Source organism: Felis catus, chromosome B1 (assembly GCF_018350175.1).
Source record: "Felis catus isolate Fca126 chromosome B1, F.catus_Fca126_mat1.0, whole genome shotgun sequence".
NCBI lineage: Eukaryota > Metazoa > Chordata > Mammalia > Carnivora > Felidae > Felis > Felis catus.
The window spans coordinates 201,791,314-201,806,848 of record NC_058371.1 but is presented as its reverse complement, the minus strand read 5'-3'; the positions used below and the strand labels follow the sequence as shown (position 1 = coordinate 201,806,848).

Sequence of the window (15,535 nt, the reverse complement as noted above, 5' to 3'; positions counted from 1 at the left end):
TATCCACACATGGGAGGGTCCGAAGGGCCAGGCTTCTGCTCACGCCCCCACGAGCCGTGGCTCGGTCACGTGGTCAAGCGCCACGCAAGGCAGGCTGGGTGTGCTGGGTGCCCAGCGAGAGGAAAGGGTGAATGAATCTGGTGGACAGCTGGTGAGCCTGGCACATCTCTGTAGGGTCCGTCTCTGGAAGGCGGACTGTTCCGTCAGCTTCTCGCCCCTTCCTGCCAGAGCGCTCAGCTGACTCTGTCACGCATTCGGTGAGTATGTGGCACCGAGCTGGGTCCTGGGATGTGTGTGACGCGCAAAACCCGGCATGAGCTCTGCCCTCCCAGAGTCAGTCTGACCGGGGAGATGGAATCAATCAACCGATAACCCAAATGAGTATATGTAATTATACACCAAGATAAGGGGTTTAACGGGAAGGAATGTGGGCCCGTGAGCCTTTGAAAATGGGTAAAAGTTAATCGGATGTATAAGTGTTGTGTGTGTAGAGGTGTGTGCGTGTCTGTAAGGTGAGGGAGGCACATAGGAAGAGAATTCCAGGAAGCACAGACTGTGTGTGCAAAGGCCCTGGGGTAGGAGGAAGCAGGGTTTTTTGAGCAAGAACTTTAAGGAGACTCAGGTGGCTGTAGTTGAGCAGGGTGAAGGTAAGGATGGGGCCAGGCCGTTCAGGGCCCTGGGCCATGGTAAGCAGTTGGGATTTTAGTTTTAAGAGCAACGGCTTTTAGGTGGGGGAACCACCTGATTAGGTTTGTCACTGAAAGCATCAGCGGGGCTGCTCTGTGAGGCCTGGGTTGGCTGTGGGGATGCAGGGAGACCGTTTGGGAGACGATTGCGTCCTCCAAGCAAGACATGCTGGCATATTGGTCAGGGTGGTGGCAGCGTCGTTGTGAGAAGTGGGCAGCGTGGGGATTTGGGCCCTATTTGGGAGGTCGAGGGAGCAGGACCGGGTGATGGGAGGTTCACCGTGGGGTGACGGGCATATCTGGCGTGACTCCAGGGTGTCGGGAGGGGGTGGCGGTCACTCGGAGCGCGGTGAGACCGGACCCCGATGATGGTGGACACTACGAGGCTTGGCCGGGGAAATTCAGGATGCTTAGCCCAGGAAAACAAAAGGTGCCACATAGCTGCCCTTAGCATGTAGTAGGTGCTCCATAGATGTTGGTGACGTATGCAGGGGGACGATAACCCTCTGCGGCTCTGGAAGTGAGTCAGATGAACCGTGTGACCCCCCCCCCCCAAGAGGGCAGGGCAGGGGTCAGCGGGCAGACTTCCAGGGACACCCACCTGGAGCCTGGCTGAACGTCATTCCCGAGATCCAGGGCTCTCTGTCCTAGAGGGTCTGGCCCCTGGTTCCCAGTACCCGAGGGCCTCGTGCCTGGGAGGGCCTCGGGCCCTTCCTGATTTGGCGGTGCCCCTCCAAGGGTCTGCTTCCAGGAGCTTCCAGTCTGAGTAGAAGGAGCTTTGCCTGTCCCTGGGAAAGACTCAAGTATCCTGAGACCCCCCCGCACACCTCTGCCTGGCACTTGCCGAATGACATCACCATCCCGTTCGGCCGTCCGTCTCCACATCCTGGAGGAGAGAGAGCTCACCCAGGGTCGGGATGACCTGGGTGTGAATTCAGTCTCCGTAATGTCTAGCTATGTGACCGCAGGCGGGTTCCTTCATCACCCTGAGCCTGACTTCTCCCCTGTCAAATGACATTGCTGTGCCGATCGTGCTGGCTGGTTTGAGCGTTTATTCTATTCAGAGGTAGTCATTAAACACCTCCTGGGAAACAGGCCCCAGGCAGGTGCAGGGTGGGCACGACTCAGTTATTTTTTTCCACATCACCTCACTTCACCAACCTGAGATTGAGCCACATAGATGACTATGGATTAGAATACGCTTTTCGTGGAAACGAGGGTTACAGAGTGGCCGACACAATGGTGGCTAAGAACTTCAGAAAAAGCAAGGTGGCTCTGGATGAGGGGAGGGGGCGTCAGCGGAGTCCCAGCCACCAGGAGGAGAACGGGAACCCCTTCCTGAGGCCCCGTGCTGGGAGTAAGTAGGACTTTGGAGAATGTATCGGGTTTGGTTTATTTAGTAAGTACTTCTCCCGCCCGACTCTGCACCGCGCTGTTCCAAGCACGTGGCACGTTGGCCCACTGGGTTTTTACCACGCGATGCTGTGGCCACTGAGGAGGCCCCGGGGCTGGCGGGCAGCTCGAGGACTTCCCGGCCACGCTCATGACAGGCGGGGCTGGGATTCAGGCTGAGGCGTAGTAGCTGGTGCCCTGTGCCGTCTTCCTGCGTTCCAGTCTGGAGAATGAATTGCTAACCTCTCTTCCGTGCCCCGACACCCCAGTGCACGTCGAGGGACGTTCTGCTCCTTAGGGAGGGCAGTATATCAGCCAAGGTCCTCCAGAGAGATGGAGTCTGTGGGAGATAAAGGGGTGAGCAGCCAGACAGACACGGACACGGGCACGTTTGCCGGAATTGGCTCACGTAGCTGTGGCGGGGGCTGGAGGGTCTGAAATCTGTAGGGCAGCCTGGAGTCCCAGGCGGGATTTGACACTCTGAGGCACAGTTTCTTCTTCGAGAAGCCTCTGGTTTTGCTCTTAAGGCCTCCAACAGGCTGGATGAGGCCCCTTCGGTACTGAGGGCAAACTTTACTAAAGTCCACAGATCGTGGATGTAAACCACATCTATAGATGTCTTCATAGCAGCCCCTAGATCAGTGTTTGGACAAACAGCTGGGCCCCATGTCTGGCTTCTCGTCTGGCCAGGGGCCTGGTGGGTCACTGGAGGGTCCTCCTGACTCGACACCTCTGGGGTCTGCAAGTACTCAGGTCCTCGGGGAGGGGGGCAGGGTGGGGGAGGGAGTGGCTCCTTGCAAAGGAGTCTTGTGGTTTCTTGACTGCCTCCACCAGACCTTGAGGCTAAATGCACACCTTACTTTGCTCCAACAGTAAGAGCCCAGGTGGGAATGTGCCTGAAAAATAATACCTCCTTTGTTTAAACCCATCCAACCGGTCTGGTGAGAATCTGATAGACTGCTGTAGACTGATGGCGATACTCACGGGTGGGGTGCCTCTGAGGGGCTGCACCAGAAGCTGGGACTCCAAGCAGGGCCTCCCGGGTCTGAGCATGAGCAGTCCTTGGAGGCCAGGCCATCGCAGGGGTGGAGGATGGGGAGGGAGGAGGGAATGGCAGAGGAGAGTAGGGTAGGATGGTGGAACCCAGATGGAGTGGAGAGGAAGCTGGGAGGCAGTATGACAGGGACGTGAGAACACAGTTTTAGATTCAGGAGTATGCATGGCCAACATGGATTGTCCCTGGAGGAGGGTGGGAGACCAGGCTGCATAGACAGGCCCATGCCCACCCTCGTGGAGCTGGAAGCCACGTGAGGTCAGCCGGGGCCTGATCAGCTAGGGCAGCCTAGGAGGGCCTGCTGGAGGAGGGGACATTTGAGCTGGGACCTGTAGGATGAGGAGGATTGAAGCCCTAGGGTGGCAAAGAGCCTGGAATGTTCTAGAACCCACCATGGAGCAGAGTGGCGGTGGGAGAGGTGGGCAAGGACACACTGACGGTGATGCAGGACCTTGAGGCCACCTGACAGCCTCGTCACTCTGCCCAGCATAGCTTCCGTTTCTTCCCTACGCCATGGGCTCTGGGCGAGGTCATGTGACTGCCTGTGGGGTGTTTCCAGAGCCCCCCTGGCACAGGCAAGCACGCTCCACACAGTGGCAGCCATTGTCATGATGACAACTGTGTCCCAGTGATGGTGATGTCACGGTGACGATGACGTGATGGTGATGTCATGCTGATGATGTCATTGAGATGGTGATCCGTGCTGATGATGTCATGATGATGGTGATGTCGTTACAATGGTGACGTCACAATGACGATGAAGCTGTTGCAATAGGGATGTCGTGATGGCCATGGTGCCGTGATACGACGATGTCACTAGAAGGGGCTTCCCGCTAAGGGGCTGAAACTTCAGAGTGTGGGCCCCCCTAAGCGGGACTCCCCTCTGCAGTAGGGGCCCCTCTTCTTGGAGGCTAAGCCGTGGGATTGAGCAGAACTGTACTGTGAGGGGCACCCGGGTGGCTCAGTTGGTTGAGCATCCGACTCTTGATCTCAGCTCAGGTCTTGATCTCCGGGTCCTGAGTTCAAGCCCCATGTTGGGCTCCATGCTGGGCATGAAGCCTACTTAAAAAAAAAAAAAAAAAAAAAAAAACACACCTTGGAGCCCAGTCCTCCAGAGAAAAGCGGCCCACCCTCCGGCCCAGGCATGGCAGGCTGCGCAGGCCTGGGGCTTGAACCTCACCGGGTCAGCCCACACCAGTGGTACCGGGGTGCAGGGCCTGGTGCCGGTGGGGGTCAGGGTGGTGGGGGGGTGGGAGGAGCAGGCGAGGGTCAGCCAGGCCCCTCCCAGGGGCACAGCCGGGCTCGGAGAAGTGAGGGGCAGCCGGAAGTGCCCTGCGGAGGGGAAGGCTAGAGGAGGGGCAGGCTGGTCCCAGCAGGGTGGGGGGCGCGGGGTAACCCGACCTTGCTGGAGCGGAGGCAGCACGGCTGGGCTACCGGCTACCGGGCCTGGTTCCAGGCTCCCGGGCTCTTAGGCCTGGCCCTGTGGCTTCCTGACTGTGCGACCTTGGGCGAGGCACAGGACCTCTCTGAGCCTGGGTTTCCTGAGGCAATTAAACAAGAGTCTCGGGGTGTGGGGGTGGCAGCGAATGTGGTGAAGGCTCTCACCACTGCCTGGCCCGCGGTCCTCAGTCAGTGCAGGAGAACTGTGGGGTTTGCGTTCCTAACCGGGGTCCCTGCCTGGGCCCAGGGTGTCCACGGAGCTCCCTGGCGTGACACGGAGGGTGTGTGAGTGACATGTTCCTACTGGGATGGGCCACTTCGCCAACGTCACACAGGGTCTGTGAGGCAAAACTGTTGGGGGTTTCTGCCACAAAGCGGTGGTGCGGATGTCCGGGCCTCGGGGCCGGCAGGCCTGCGCGGAGGGCCCTTCTTCCGGGGTGGGGGGGAAGCTCTGCGGACCCGCCTGGCTGAGCCGCACGGTGGTCTTGCAGTGCTGCAGGGGGCACGCAGCTCTGGCGCCTCGGGAAGAGCCCTGGGCCCCGGGGCGGAGTTCGGAGTGCCAGCGCGCCGATCGCGGGCTGTGTGACACAGGGGCGTCCCCTGTCTGTGGCTCGGTCTGCAGCCTCTGCAGACGGGAGATGACTGTACGAGTCCCCTGTGCCTTGTACACGCATACTGATCACCGCCCTCCCCTCCATGCGAAGCAACACGGGAGAACACGTGTGCTCGCATCAGCGGTCGCGGGCTGTTCCTCCTGCCGGGAGCAGGTGATTAGTCCGTATGAGTCTCGTGTTCGGGAGGCCTCCCCTGGTTGGTCCAGGTCACAGAATGAAGTCAGAGATCCATTTCCCTTAGGAAACAACCTTCTGGCTCTGAGATGCCAGCAGAAACATCATTAAGGCCTCAGAAGGCATCGAGGCTTCCGGGTCACGGGTGTCTCCTGGACAAGGCCCCCCTGGGCCACCCCTAGTCCCGGGGCTCCCACAGGGACCAAACTGCTCTCAGAGCTGCCTCCCCACCTGTGTGAGATAACTGTGGGGTGAGGGTGGCCCGGTCAGGTTTATTTCTGTGTCCCGGCAGCTGTCCCCACCACCCCACCAGTGAATAAAGGACAGGCCCAGAGCAGGCACCGAGCTCAGCCTGCACACACCCACCCCCAGCGATCCTGCAGCCCACTGGTGGCTGTGAATGCCCTGCGCTGGGTCCTGGGCACAGGTGGGGGAGTCCCCATCTTTCCCCGGGGTGGCCGTTACTGAGGGAACCACAGTACGGGGCGCTCAGCACCTGCCAGGCTGTTCCTACTGCTTAATTTTCGGGAATTTTGCATGCGGTGCATTAAACCCGGCCTCTACTGAAAACCAAGTGAACCTGGGATGCAATAAATTCTATTTAAAGCAAAGGCGCTAAGTACCCAAGACTCAGCCCTTCCTGGCTCCTTTGCTACATTTCCTATCACCCACGCTCTCGAGGTTACGAGCACCGACCGCACCTGTACAGGAGGAACGTCCTGGGACCCCGTGCTACTTGGTCCCTCTTTCCAACTCTGCACTCAGTGACGTCACGATAGCAGCTTGAACCTGGGGGTGCGTCCTCACAGCGTGCAAAGAGGCCTGCGGGCTCCGGGAGCCTCCGGTGAGGGTGCCGTCAGGGGGTGCTTCCCGGAGGAGCTGAGATCCAAGGCCAGGTCTGAGGAGTGAGCGGCAGTTGCCTGGGCACGTGAGGGGGGGCCGGCCTTCCAGGAGCGCAGGAAGGCGCAGACGTGCTTGTTCCCATTTTGCAGAATCATAAGTGAGGCGAAGTCACTCAGCACAGCTGGACGGGGATGGAACCGGGACGGGAATCCCGGCGCGTCCGGCTCCTGGGCTGCAGGTCTTTCGGGATGCTGCCCTGGGGGGTCAGATGCAGGCCGACCCCCGGCAAAGCGTGTAGGGCCCCCCCCGCCCCGCCCTGCTGACAAAATGGCCTCCTCCCCAGGGGCACTTTCTGGGGAGACCGGGGTGCTCCGGGAGTGAGGCTGTGCCTGAGCGAGGCCAACCCACCCCTCGAGAAGGGCTCCGCGCCCTGGGCTTGCCTCCTGCCGGCTCAGGAAGGAGCTTGGCTAGGCCTGACCTTGGCGGGCACCTGGAGGTCGGGCCGCCCTGCCCCCTGGGGAAGCTTCAGGAGGAGCCAGGGCCAGGGGAGTGGGCCCAGGCTCAGAAAGCTGGCCACGGGGGTCAGCTGTAGCCCACATGTCCCGCCTGCTGAGGGGCACGGGGTGAAGGGGGTGCCTGAGTCTGCCACGCGGCCTGGAGCCAGTTTATCTGCTATGCCAATGAACAGGGCCCCTCGGCTCCTTGTTGCCTAGGCAACGGTGGAGACGCATCCAGGCTAGCTGGGCGCTCAGGACCCACAGCTGGTGCTGGGGTGGGGCGAGAGGGGTGGAGACAGATACCTGCCGGGCATTCCTCATTTGAGCCTCGGCGGGCCCTCCCGGGTCCTCAGGGAGCCAAGTTCCGTTCTCGCTCTGCAGCTGAGGTTGGGGGTCCCTGCTAGCCTCTAGGGCTTTCCCTTACCCCAAGGGTTCCCCAACCCAGCTGCCACCAGCCGCTCTGGGCTCTGGGAGGCATGTGACACATACGGGCTCCCGGGTCCCGTGCCACTAAGCCTACCTGAGTAGGCAGTTCTCAGCTCTGGCGAGCACCCAGGGGGTTGCCGAGGCCGGCGGGGCTGGGGACTCGGCTGGGACCCCATGTAGCCTCCCCGCCACTCTCCCCTAATCCCACCATCATCGGGCTCCTGTTTGCGGCAGGAATGCAGGACGGCATCATCAAGGTTGAGAGCGCTCGCCTCAGGCTCACCCCAACCCATCCCTGGGGGGGGGCTGGCACTGGGGACAGGTGGCCTGTGGGCAGGCTCCAGCCTGGCTCCTCCCCGTCCCCCGGGGGGCCTGCCTGCCTCCCTCCTGCCGCTGCTCCACCACGTGGCAGGTGTACAGGTCCCGAGGGTGTGTGTTTCCGTGACCACAACTTTTCTGACTCAGTTCCCAGGGCGTCCTGGGTACGGAGAGTGGAGGTGAGCCGCCTGGGCCCGCAGTCAGGGGTCTGTGGCTTCTCCAGTGCCCCCCCCCCCCCACCAAGTGCCCCGGCTTGGGGGAGGCTCCCAGGCGCTAGGTGCACACTCGGCCCTCAGCACTGCCCTCCCCACCTTCCCAGCCAGGGTGCTGTGCCCCTCCCTGCTTCTCCCTCTTGCGTATTCCCTACCTGGCTCCCCCCAAGGGCCCTTAACCGCCTCGCCACTGGGATCCCTTCCTGCTCTGCAGGACCATCTTTGGCCACCTGTCCGGTCGCCTCAGGCCTCCCCCTGCTGATTGCACTGAGGACAGCACCGAGGAGGCGGGTCGCCTGCCCCGGCACCAGCTTGGGGCTCTGAGCTGATTCCTGTTCACCTGCACTCGGGGTACCCGCCCAGCCCACTCCCCCGGGGGCCTGGGTCCAGAGCCAGCCAGTGGGTGTCGAGAAGAGTGAGAATGCTTCTGCTCTTGGCTTCCTCGTCCACATCTCGGTGACCCTGCAGTATTCGGGAAGGGGCTGTGGTGCGGTACCCAGAAGCAGGGGTGCTGTTGTCCAATGACAATCCTGTATCTCGGCGGGCTGGCTGTGGACTCCTGAGCACTCCAGGTCCACACCGTGTAGGTGGTTCATTTCTGGCCGGATCCCTTCCAGTCTGCAAGTTCGAGATACCAGCGGGCAGCTGCTGGCTTCTTCCTGGCAGAGACTTGCTTGATGGGGTGTCTGTGTGTGTGTCTGTGTGTATCTCTTTGTGTGTGTGTGTGTGTGTGTGTGTGTGTGTGTGCATGTGCACGCGCCCTGAGTACTCTGGGCCCGGACCCGACAAATAGGGCCTTCTGTGACCCAGCACAAGACAGAGGGTGTCCTGAGCCCCGTCCTGTGGATCTTGGCGGCATCCGGCCTGCACCCCCCGCCCCTGCCACACGATGCGGGGATCTCTGTGAAGCCGTGAGTGGTGACGGCTGACGTGTATGCTCTCCACAGGGTTCCCGACGTCTTCACATCCACTCCTCTCGGGATCATCGCAACCTTTTATATGAGTAGTTTAGTGTCAGAGTCAAGGAAAACGCGTTTGGGGCAAGAATGGGGAGAGTCCCATAAAATTCTCCGTCGTAACCCCTTCAAAGTATGCAATTCAGCGGCACCTAGCAGATTCCCCACGTGGTGCGGCCACCGCCTCGACCTAGTTCTGGAACGTTTGTGCAGCGCCCCCTGCCCTGCTCCCGGAAAGGGAAACGCTGGCCCTCTCCAGCCCGGTCCCTCCCCAGCCCCCCGCAGCCGCACATCTGTTCCTGCTCCCTAAGGATTTGCCTGTTCTGGAAGCTTCCTAGCGATGGAGCCACACAGGATGTGCCTTTTGTGTCTGGTCTCCTTCACTCTGCCTCCCGCTGCGCGTCCTGTTACCGCGCAAGTCAAGACTCCACTGCCGCTGATGGCCGAACGACACCCCGCCGTGTGTGTGCACCACGTTTTGTGGATGCACTCGTGCCTCTGTGGGCAGTTGGGTCGTTTCCACGTTTTGGCCTCGGCGAATAACGCCGCTGTGAACACGGGCGTGCAAGGACCCGTTTGAGTCCTGTTCAGTCGGGTCCCTCAGCGAGTGTCTTTCCCTGCGCTTGGTTATGTGCACTGCGAAGTGGGAGCAGCAGGGATGCAGAGGGAATCAGGGACCTGGAAGGCCCGGGGCCCGCAGGGAGAGCCCCCTGCGTCCTCGACGATGCCGACCCTGGCTCCGGACGGCCCGGCGGTGTGGACGGAGCTGGCCCGACAGCAGAGTTGCTAACCGCTCCTCTCTGGGTCTCCCGGTTTGTTTGCAGAGGCACCTGTCGCCCGAGGAGTTCCAGGAAGTGTTTGGAATGAGTGTGCAAGAGTTCGACCGCCTGGCCCTCTGGAAGAGGAATGACCTCAAGAAGAAAGCCCTGTTGTTTTGACGGCCTCCAGCGTGCCAGCGACAGAGCGTGGGACAGCTGGCGAGAACCACAGAACCCCCTCCTTCCGCACCTGGCTCTGGCTTCTCTGTGTCCCTGCGGGCGGGCGGCGGGCCCCTGGAGAGGGCGGGGCGGGAGGCTGGGGCGGGAGGATGTTCCAGAGCGGGTGCGGCCTCTAGTTTCTGCCAGCTACGCTCCTGCCCCTAGTTCAGAGCCCAGACGCCTTGCTTCGCGCTGCACGTGTAACCCACATCACGGAGGGGCTGCAAAGATGCTCCCGGGGCTCGAGGAACATTTACCTTGACCGTGCGGCGCCTCCCCACCCCCACCCCGGCCCCTGTGCAGTGCCCTACCCCCCGTGATAGGCCCTGGGGGCGCACAAAAGTGCCTGGGCCTTGGGATTTGAGGAGGTCTGTCAACGACAGACGCTGGCACGACACAATCACGGGTGGGTGGGCCTATGGCTCCCAGCGCCTGCTCCCCGCCCCCCTCCCCTGCTTGCTCAGCCCTGGGGAGGCACAGCCTCGCGCGCAGACAGGCCAGGCCTGGCCAGGGAGAGCGCTGAGGAGCACCCAGGGCCGCTCGAAGCGAAGCGTGGGGTGCATGATGTTTGCCGCCGTTTGTGACGAGTCTGTTTTTAGGGACAACCGTCCACCGGACAGGGTACCTTCTGCCGGGGCCCTCCGTGCACTGCATTTTTCTTCCAGATCATCCCCTAGATGCCTAAATGATATCTTTAAAGTAACACAGAAGTTTTTATTTTATTAAAAAGCATAGCCTACTTAAACATAAGACGACATAGAGTTCCATTTTACGGTCCCGCGGAAGGGGAGCGCCTCCGGCCTTACTCTCCAGTGTCCGGTCCTGTGTGCTTTCGCTTCCCCGTGTGCTCCTAGCGCACACGGCTCCTTGTCGGGTTTCTTTGCTTTTCTTCTTTTTCACCTGCCACACCAGCCCTCGGCCACGTAATGCCGTTTCTAGGTATGCGTGACGTGTCGCCATCACTGTTTGCCTGGCTGTTATTTGCCGCATCCCGGAGAGAAAAGATTCTCCTCCGGTGGCCACAGCCCCGGAATAAAGGATTTCCACGCACCCAGCCTAACACCCAGCGTGGCTCTTGGGGTGCCCTTTTGTGACATGGCCGGTGGTGCCCGCCTTAGCCCCGTGCGTGCGTGGTCCCGAGGCAGGCACCGGCCGCTGGGGAAGGAGGAGGGAGACACCCTCCCCTTTTCTGACCTGCCCGCTCCGCAGCAGAAGCCCGGCCGGGCCCCCAGCTGAAAGGCGTCCGCGTCTGTAATCGGGTGCGGGTCGGGGCGCGGTGCCTGTCGCAGGCGGCTTGCAGAGTGGGTTGAGAGGTTCGCGAATCAGTAGCAAGGTGTCACCGAAGTCTGTCTTCCCTGTCTTCTGTGGAGCTGTGTCTTTCTGTGCGTCCTGAACGCCCGTCCGTGAGTCAGTGTTACTCAGATCCTTCCGGCCCCCGCCACGCACCCCGTCGTGCACCGGCTCCTCACCGGCCCGGCTCGGCCAGGGAGGGGGAGTTTCTAGCACCTAATGCACTTCCTTCCATTTAGCAGAGCCTGAGCAACTGGAAACCCCCATTTTTCTCACTAGTGCAATGTCATGTCAGCTCCCAGGGGAGCCCGGAAAAATAAAGGTCGGTGTATCCTAACTTGTGAAGGTCAAAGCCGCTTCTCATAAACGTGTGTCATTTCTAACGGCACGGGCTGGCACCCGGGGAGACCGCCTGCTGAAAGCAGTGGCCCTGGACGGGCACAGGGTGGAGGCAGTGACTCGAGGGGCGGGACCCCCATCCACATGGGACACCCCTGTCTCAAGACAGCAAGTCAGAGGCACTTGCCAGCCAGCACCAGGCACCAGTGATGGGGGGTGGGAGCTGATGCCTGTCCCTGTCAGGCTGGGGAGACCAACCAGCAAACAAAGACAAGACTGACCGCTGCCCTCCGGAGGGGCCCCTGATACACCCAGAGGTCAGTGAAGGGAAGGGCATTCCAGGCTGAGGGAACAGCAGGAACAGACACAGTGAGCTGGAGATAGCCTCCGAGGTTCTGGAAAGTTCCGTAGCTGGTTAAGGCTGGAGCACACCGCTAAGCAAGGGAGGAAAATGCAGGTGGGGCTCCCTCGAGGGAGGGCCCAGCAGGTCTGCCCCCCCACAGCCGCCAATGCCACTCTGGGATTAAACGTCCCCTCATCTCTACTTTGTTCAGACGACTGACTACTCAGACTCAGTATACCACTACCGAGAGACTCCTATGACAAAACACCGTTGACTGGGTGGCTTAAACAACACACACTTGTTTCTCATCGTGGTGGAGTCCGGAGGTCCAAGATCGAGGTGCTGGTGAGACTGAGTAGTGAGAGCCCACTCCCTGGCTTGCTGCCCCTCGCTGCGTCCTCCCTTGGTGGACAGAGATCACCCTTCCATTCTGCCTCATCTTCCTGGAAGGGCATGGTCCCATGATGAGGGCCCCACCCTCACGGCCTGATCATCTCCCAGAGGCCCCATCACACCGGTTAGGGCTTCCACACGCTTTGGGGTTTCCCCCTAAAAGCTGGTCCACGTGTACCCGGTCGGCCCATCTTGGCAAATGGCACAACCGTATCCCCCGTGGTAAACGGGCACGCTTCCCTCAGCCCCCGAGGACCCAGCAGAAGGCCTGACTCCACGGCAGGTATCCCCCTTGCGTCTTTCCACCTCCTCAGACCCTGTCACGGAATCGTTCACGCCGGCGGCCCGTGCGGGATGGAAGGCGGCTCCCTTACTGCCGACCTTGGGAGGCTGGTGTGCACCTGGCCGGGCCCAGGCAGACTGGGGCACGTGGTCGCCCCGACCACACTGAGCCCATGCTCACCCCTCCCTGGATGGACACAGCACATCCCAGGGTCTTTGCTTCTTCCCCAGGCGAGGCCCTTCTCTACCTTCTGGGCTCAGCTCAGAAGTTCCTAAGTCAGACAGGCTGCTCGCCGGCCCTGTAGAAAGTCCGCCCCGGGCCGTGCTGGGATTCGCACTTGCCCCTGTTCTGTTTATTGGCTCCTTCCCTCCACCACCGGTAAAGCCAAGAGGGGGGACAGTTTTACAGTAGTTTGACAACAGTGCTCTGCGACCCAGAAGTTTCGTTGGGCTGTTTGGTAGCGAGGCTGGAGCCCATCTGGACGCTGTACTTTGCCCCAAGGTTGGCCTTCTTAGTTCCCAGAGTAGAAACCCGTCTACTACATAAGGAGCATCGCAGAACTGGTTTCCATCCCCTTGTCTCCCGCTCCCGGACCCCCACCTTCCGGGTGGAAGACACCCCGGCAGCCGGAGAGGTAGCTCACCTGTGCTGGGAGTTCTGGGACCCAACACAGCCCTCTGGGGGGGGGGTGTCCCTAGGGAGCACCCCTTGGAAGAGTTTAACAAGAAAGGACATCAGTGCCATCTAGTGGCCACCAGGGGCCGCCAGGCTAGTGGGGAACTAGGTTTCACGAATCATAGAGGCTCCCTTTCCTTCTGTCTGAATCATGAGGCCCAGGGAACGTTCTCAGCTGGACATCTTTCCGGAGAGTTCCACCGAGCAGCCCTACCTGCTGACAGCTCTTCCCGCCTCTGCCCCCTGAACATGTCTCTACTCAACACATAGATGCCACGTCATCCCCTCTGGTCCATCCCGTGCTCAAGAGCCCATGGAAATCTGTCTATAGCACACATTTGCCCATGAGCCTGGCTGCCTCACTGGGGCTCTGGGGCCCGTTCCCCGACCCCTTCACTGGCACCGCTTGGCCACTGACTCCCGCCACACACGCCTCCTTCCTCCTCCCCTTATACCCTTGTTTCTCAGGCAGCACCTTCTCACCTCCCTCCCAAACACAGTGCCCTTCCTTTGCAAAGGCTCTTTCCTCTCCCTGCGATGCCCCAACTAGCAAACCCCTACCCATCCTTCAATACCCAGCTGAGATACTATCTTCTCCGCAAAGACATCCATGAGATGCCCCCCCTCCCCCCATTGTTATCACTCTTCCTTCCGTCCAGATAACCTCGTTCCTCAGCAAATATTCACTGAACTGGGCATGAAAAAGACACCGTCCCTGACTCTCAAGAGGAGGAAAAAGGTACTGTGGATTGAACTGTGTGCCTCACAAGTTCACACACTGACCCTGAGCTGGGGGAGGGGCGGGCATACCCTCTATCCTGTCCGAAATCTCTGCTCTCATTGACCTCCTGCCTTGGACTCCATCTGATCCATCTTCCCTCAAGGGGGGCCTTCTTCCAGCTGCCCTGGGTCACCGACTCCAGGCTGGCTCCCGACAGGACCCCTGTCCCCAGTGAGTCTGAGCATGCACAGACCCCAGTTGTGCCAGCTTACAGTCTTTGCCCCCAGCACATGAAGGCCTCAGGTGTGCGGGGGTTGCTGGGAACTTGCTTTATGGGCCCCCAGCACTGGTTGGGGCTAATATTGGGTTAGATGCTCCCAACAAGTCCTACGAGGCTTTGGCGACCCCCTTCCGCCAGCTGCCAGCAGCCCAGTCATTCTCGCCTGCCTGAGTCTTTTCTGACCTTCCCTGCACTAAAAGCTTGATGGTCTTTCACATGTTTCCAGGATTTTTTTCTGCCCTAGACAAGTCGATAAAAAGGACAGCCTTTCGGTTTGGGCTTATGGTCACTCTCTGGACTCAGATGTTCTCAAGAGAGCCCCGTAGCACAGTGGGCAGTGGGGAGGCATCCCCCCGTTCCCTCTGGGGGGTAAGGCCATTCTAGCTCTGTGTCCATCTCTTCCAATGCTGACCAGCTGTGGCTTCCCCCAGACCCCCGGCTCTGCTGAGGAGGGGCAACTGCCTTACAGTCAAGAGGTCAATCGAGAGGTCAGCTTCTGGGGCAGTGGCTCACCCCCTCCTCTGGGTGCTCCCAAACGCACCTGCTGATCCATTTTCGTCCAGAGCAGTGCAGCTCTCTGCCTCAGCCCAGCCACCTATGGCCTATAGTCGCCTCTAACCTTCCTTTCCAGTGGCTTCCCAGACCAATACTTGTGTTTTTCTCTGGGAAAGGAATTCTGAGGTTTGCTCTTAGAGCACTATCTCTGCCCCTCTTCCTTTGCCATGAGCTGTCCCCGGGAGAAGAGGTTGGAGGGGTCAGGCCTGGGAGAAGGAGAATGATATGGATGCTTTTGCCACAATTCTGGGGAGAGCTGCAAAGGCTGAGGGGGGCTGTGGATTCTGGAAAGACAGCCAGCAGGACCTGGAGGTTGGGTGTGGGGATGGGGGAGAGGGTGGGACCCCACTCACTGGCAGGGCAATGGGGCAGATGCTGGAGCCAGTGGTGAGTGAGAAACCTGAGAGGAACAGCAGGTCTGGGATGTGGAAGACAGGTGCGGGCCACGGCGTGTCCCGGGTGAGGTGCCCAGGGGCTGCCCCATGGAGGTGCCCCAGGCACCGCTGGGCCGACAGGCTTGAGACTCGGTGGATGGAGGTGGCAGGGTGGGACGTTTGTGAGGGATGGCCAGAGTCACAGGCCCTCACGAGCCATCCCTGGGGACGGTGCAGAGTGAGAAGAGGGGACCCAGTGGAACACTGGCTTTTTGTGCACTTGGACTTCCTACGTCTGGTGCAGGAAGAATGGAGTACAGAGGTGACTGAGGAGGGCAGCAGGACAGGGAGGGAGGCAGGCGGGTGTGGTACAGCTGAGGCCGAGGAGAGAGAGGGTTAACAAGAGGGCAGATGGCAAGGTGAGATGCAGACCGATGGATGAGACATGGCACGGAACCGTGTGGGGGTGGAAGAGGCGGACGGGCACCAAGGCTGGGACACAGAAAAGCACGTGCTGGCCGTATGTGCCCGGTCTGAATGCGGGAGGGACCCTGGGCAGCAGTCAGGAGGGCGAAAGAGGAGACGGAGGGCTCGTTCGCGCGGATGAAGGTCTGGGTGCTGATGGATTGATGCAGGGTGGTCAGAGAAGGCGGCAACTGAGTCGATCCAGCGGAGGCGAATCCGTCCTTCCAG

At 60.5% G+C, this 15,535-nt stretch overlaps 1 protein-coding gene across 26 annotated transcripts in view; it reads left to right on the top strand.

Annotated features, from left to right (window-relative positions):
* The window catches only part of ABLIM2 (actin binding LIM protein family member 2), a 143,166-nt gene extending 131,935 nt beyond the window's left edge, over window positions 1–11,231 (top strand). For all 26 annotated transcript variants that reach the window (XM_023253443.2, XM_023253441.2, XM_045056667.1 and 23 more), the window contains one exon: window positions 9,437–11,231. In XM_023253443.2, the coding sequence (XP_023109211.2) occupies window positions 9,437–9,550 (114 nt within the window). In that variant the 3' untranslated portion in view covers window positions 9,551–11,231. The remainder of the gene's footprint in view (window positions 1–9,436) is intronic.
* Window positions 11,232–15,535: the final 4,304 nt, after the last annotated feature.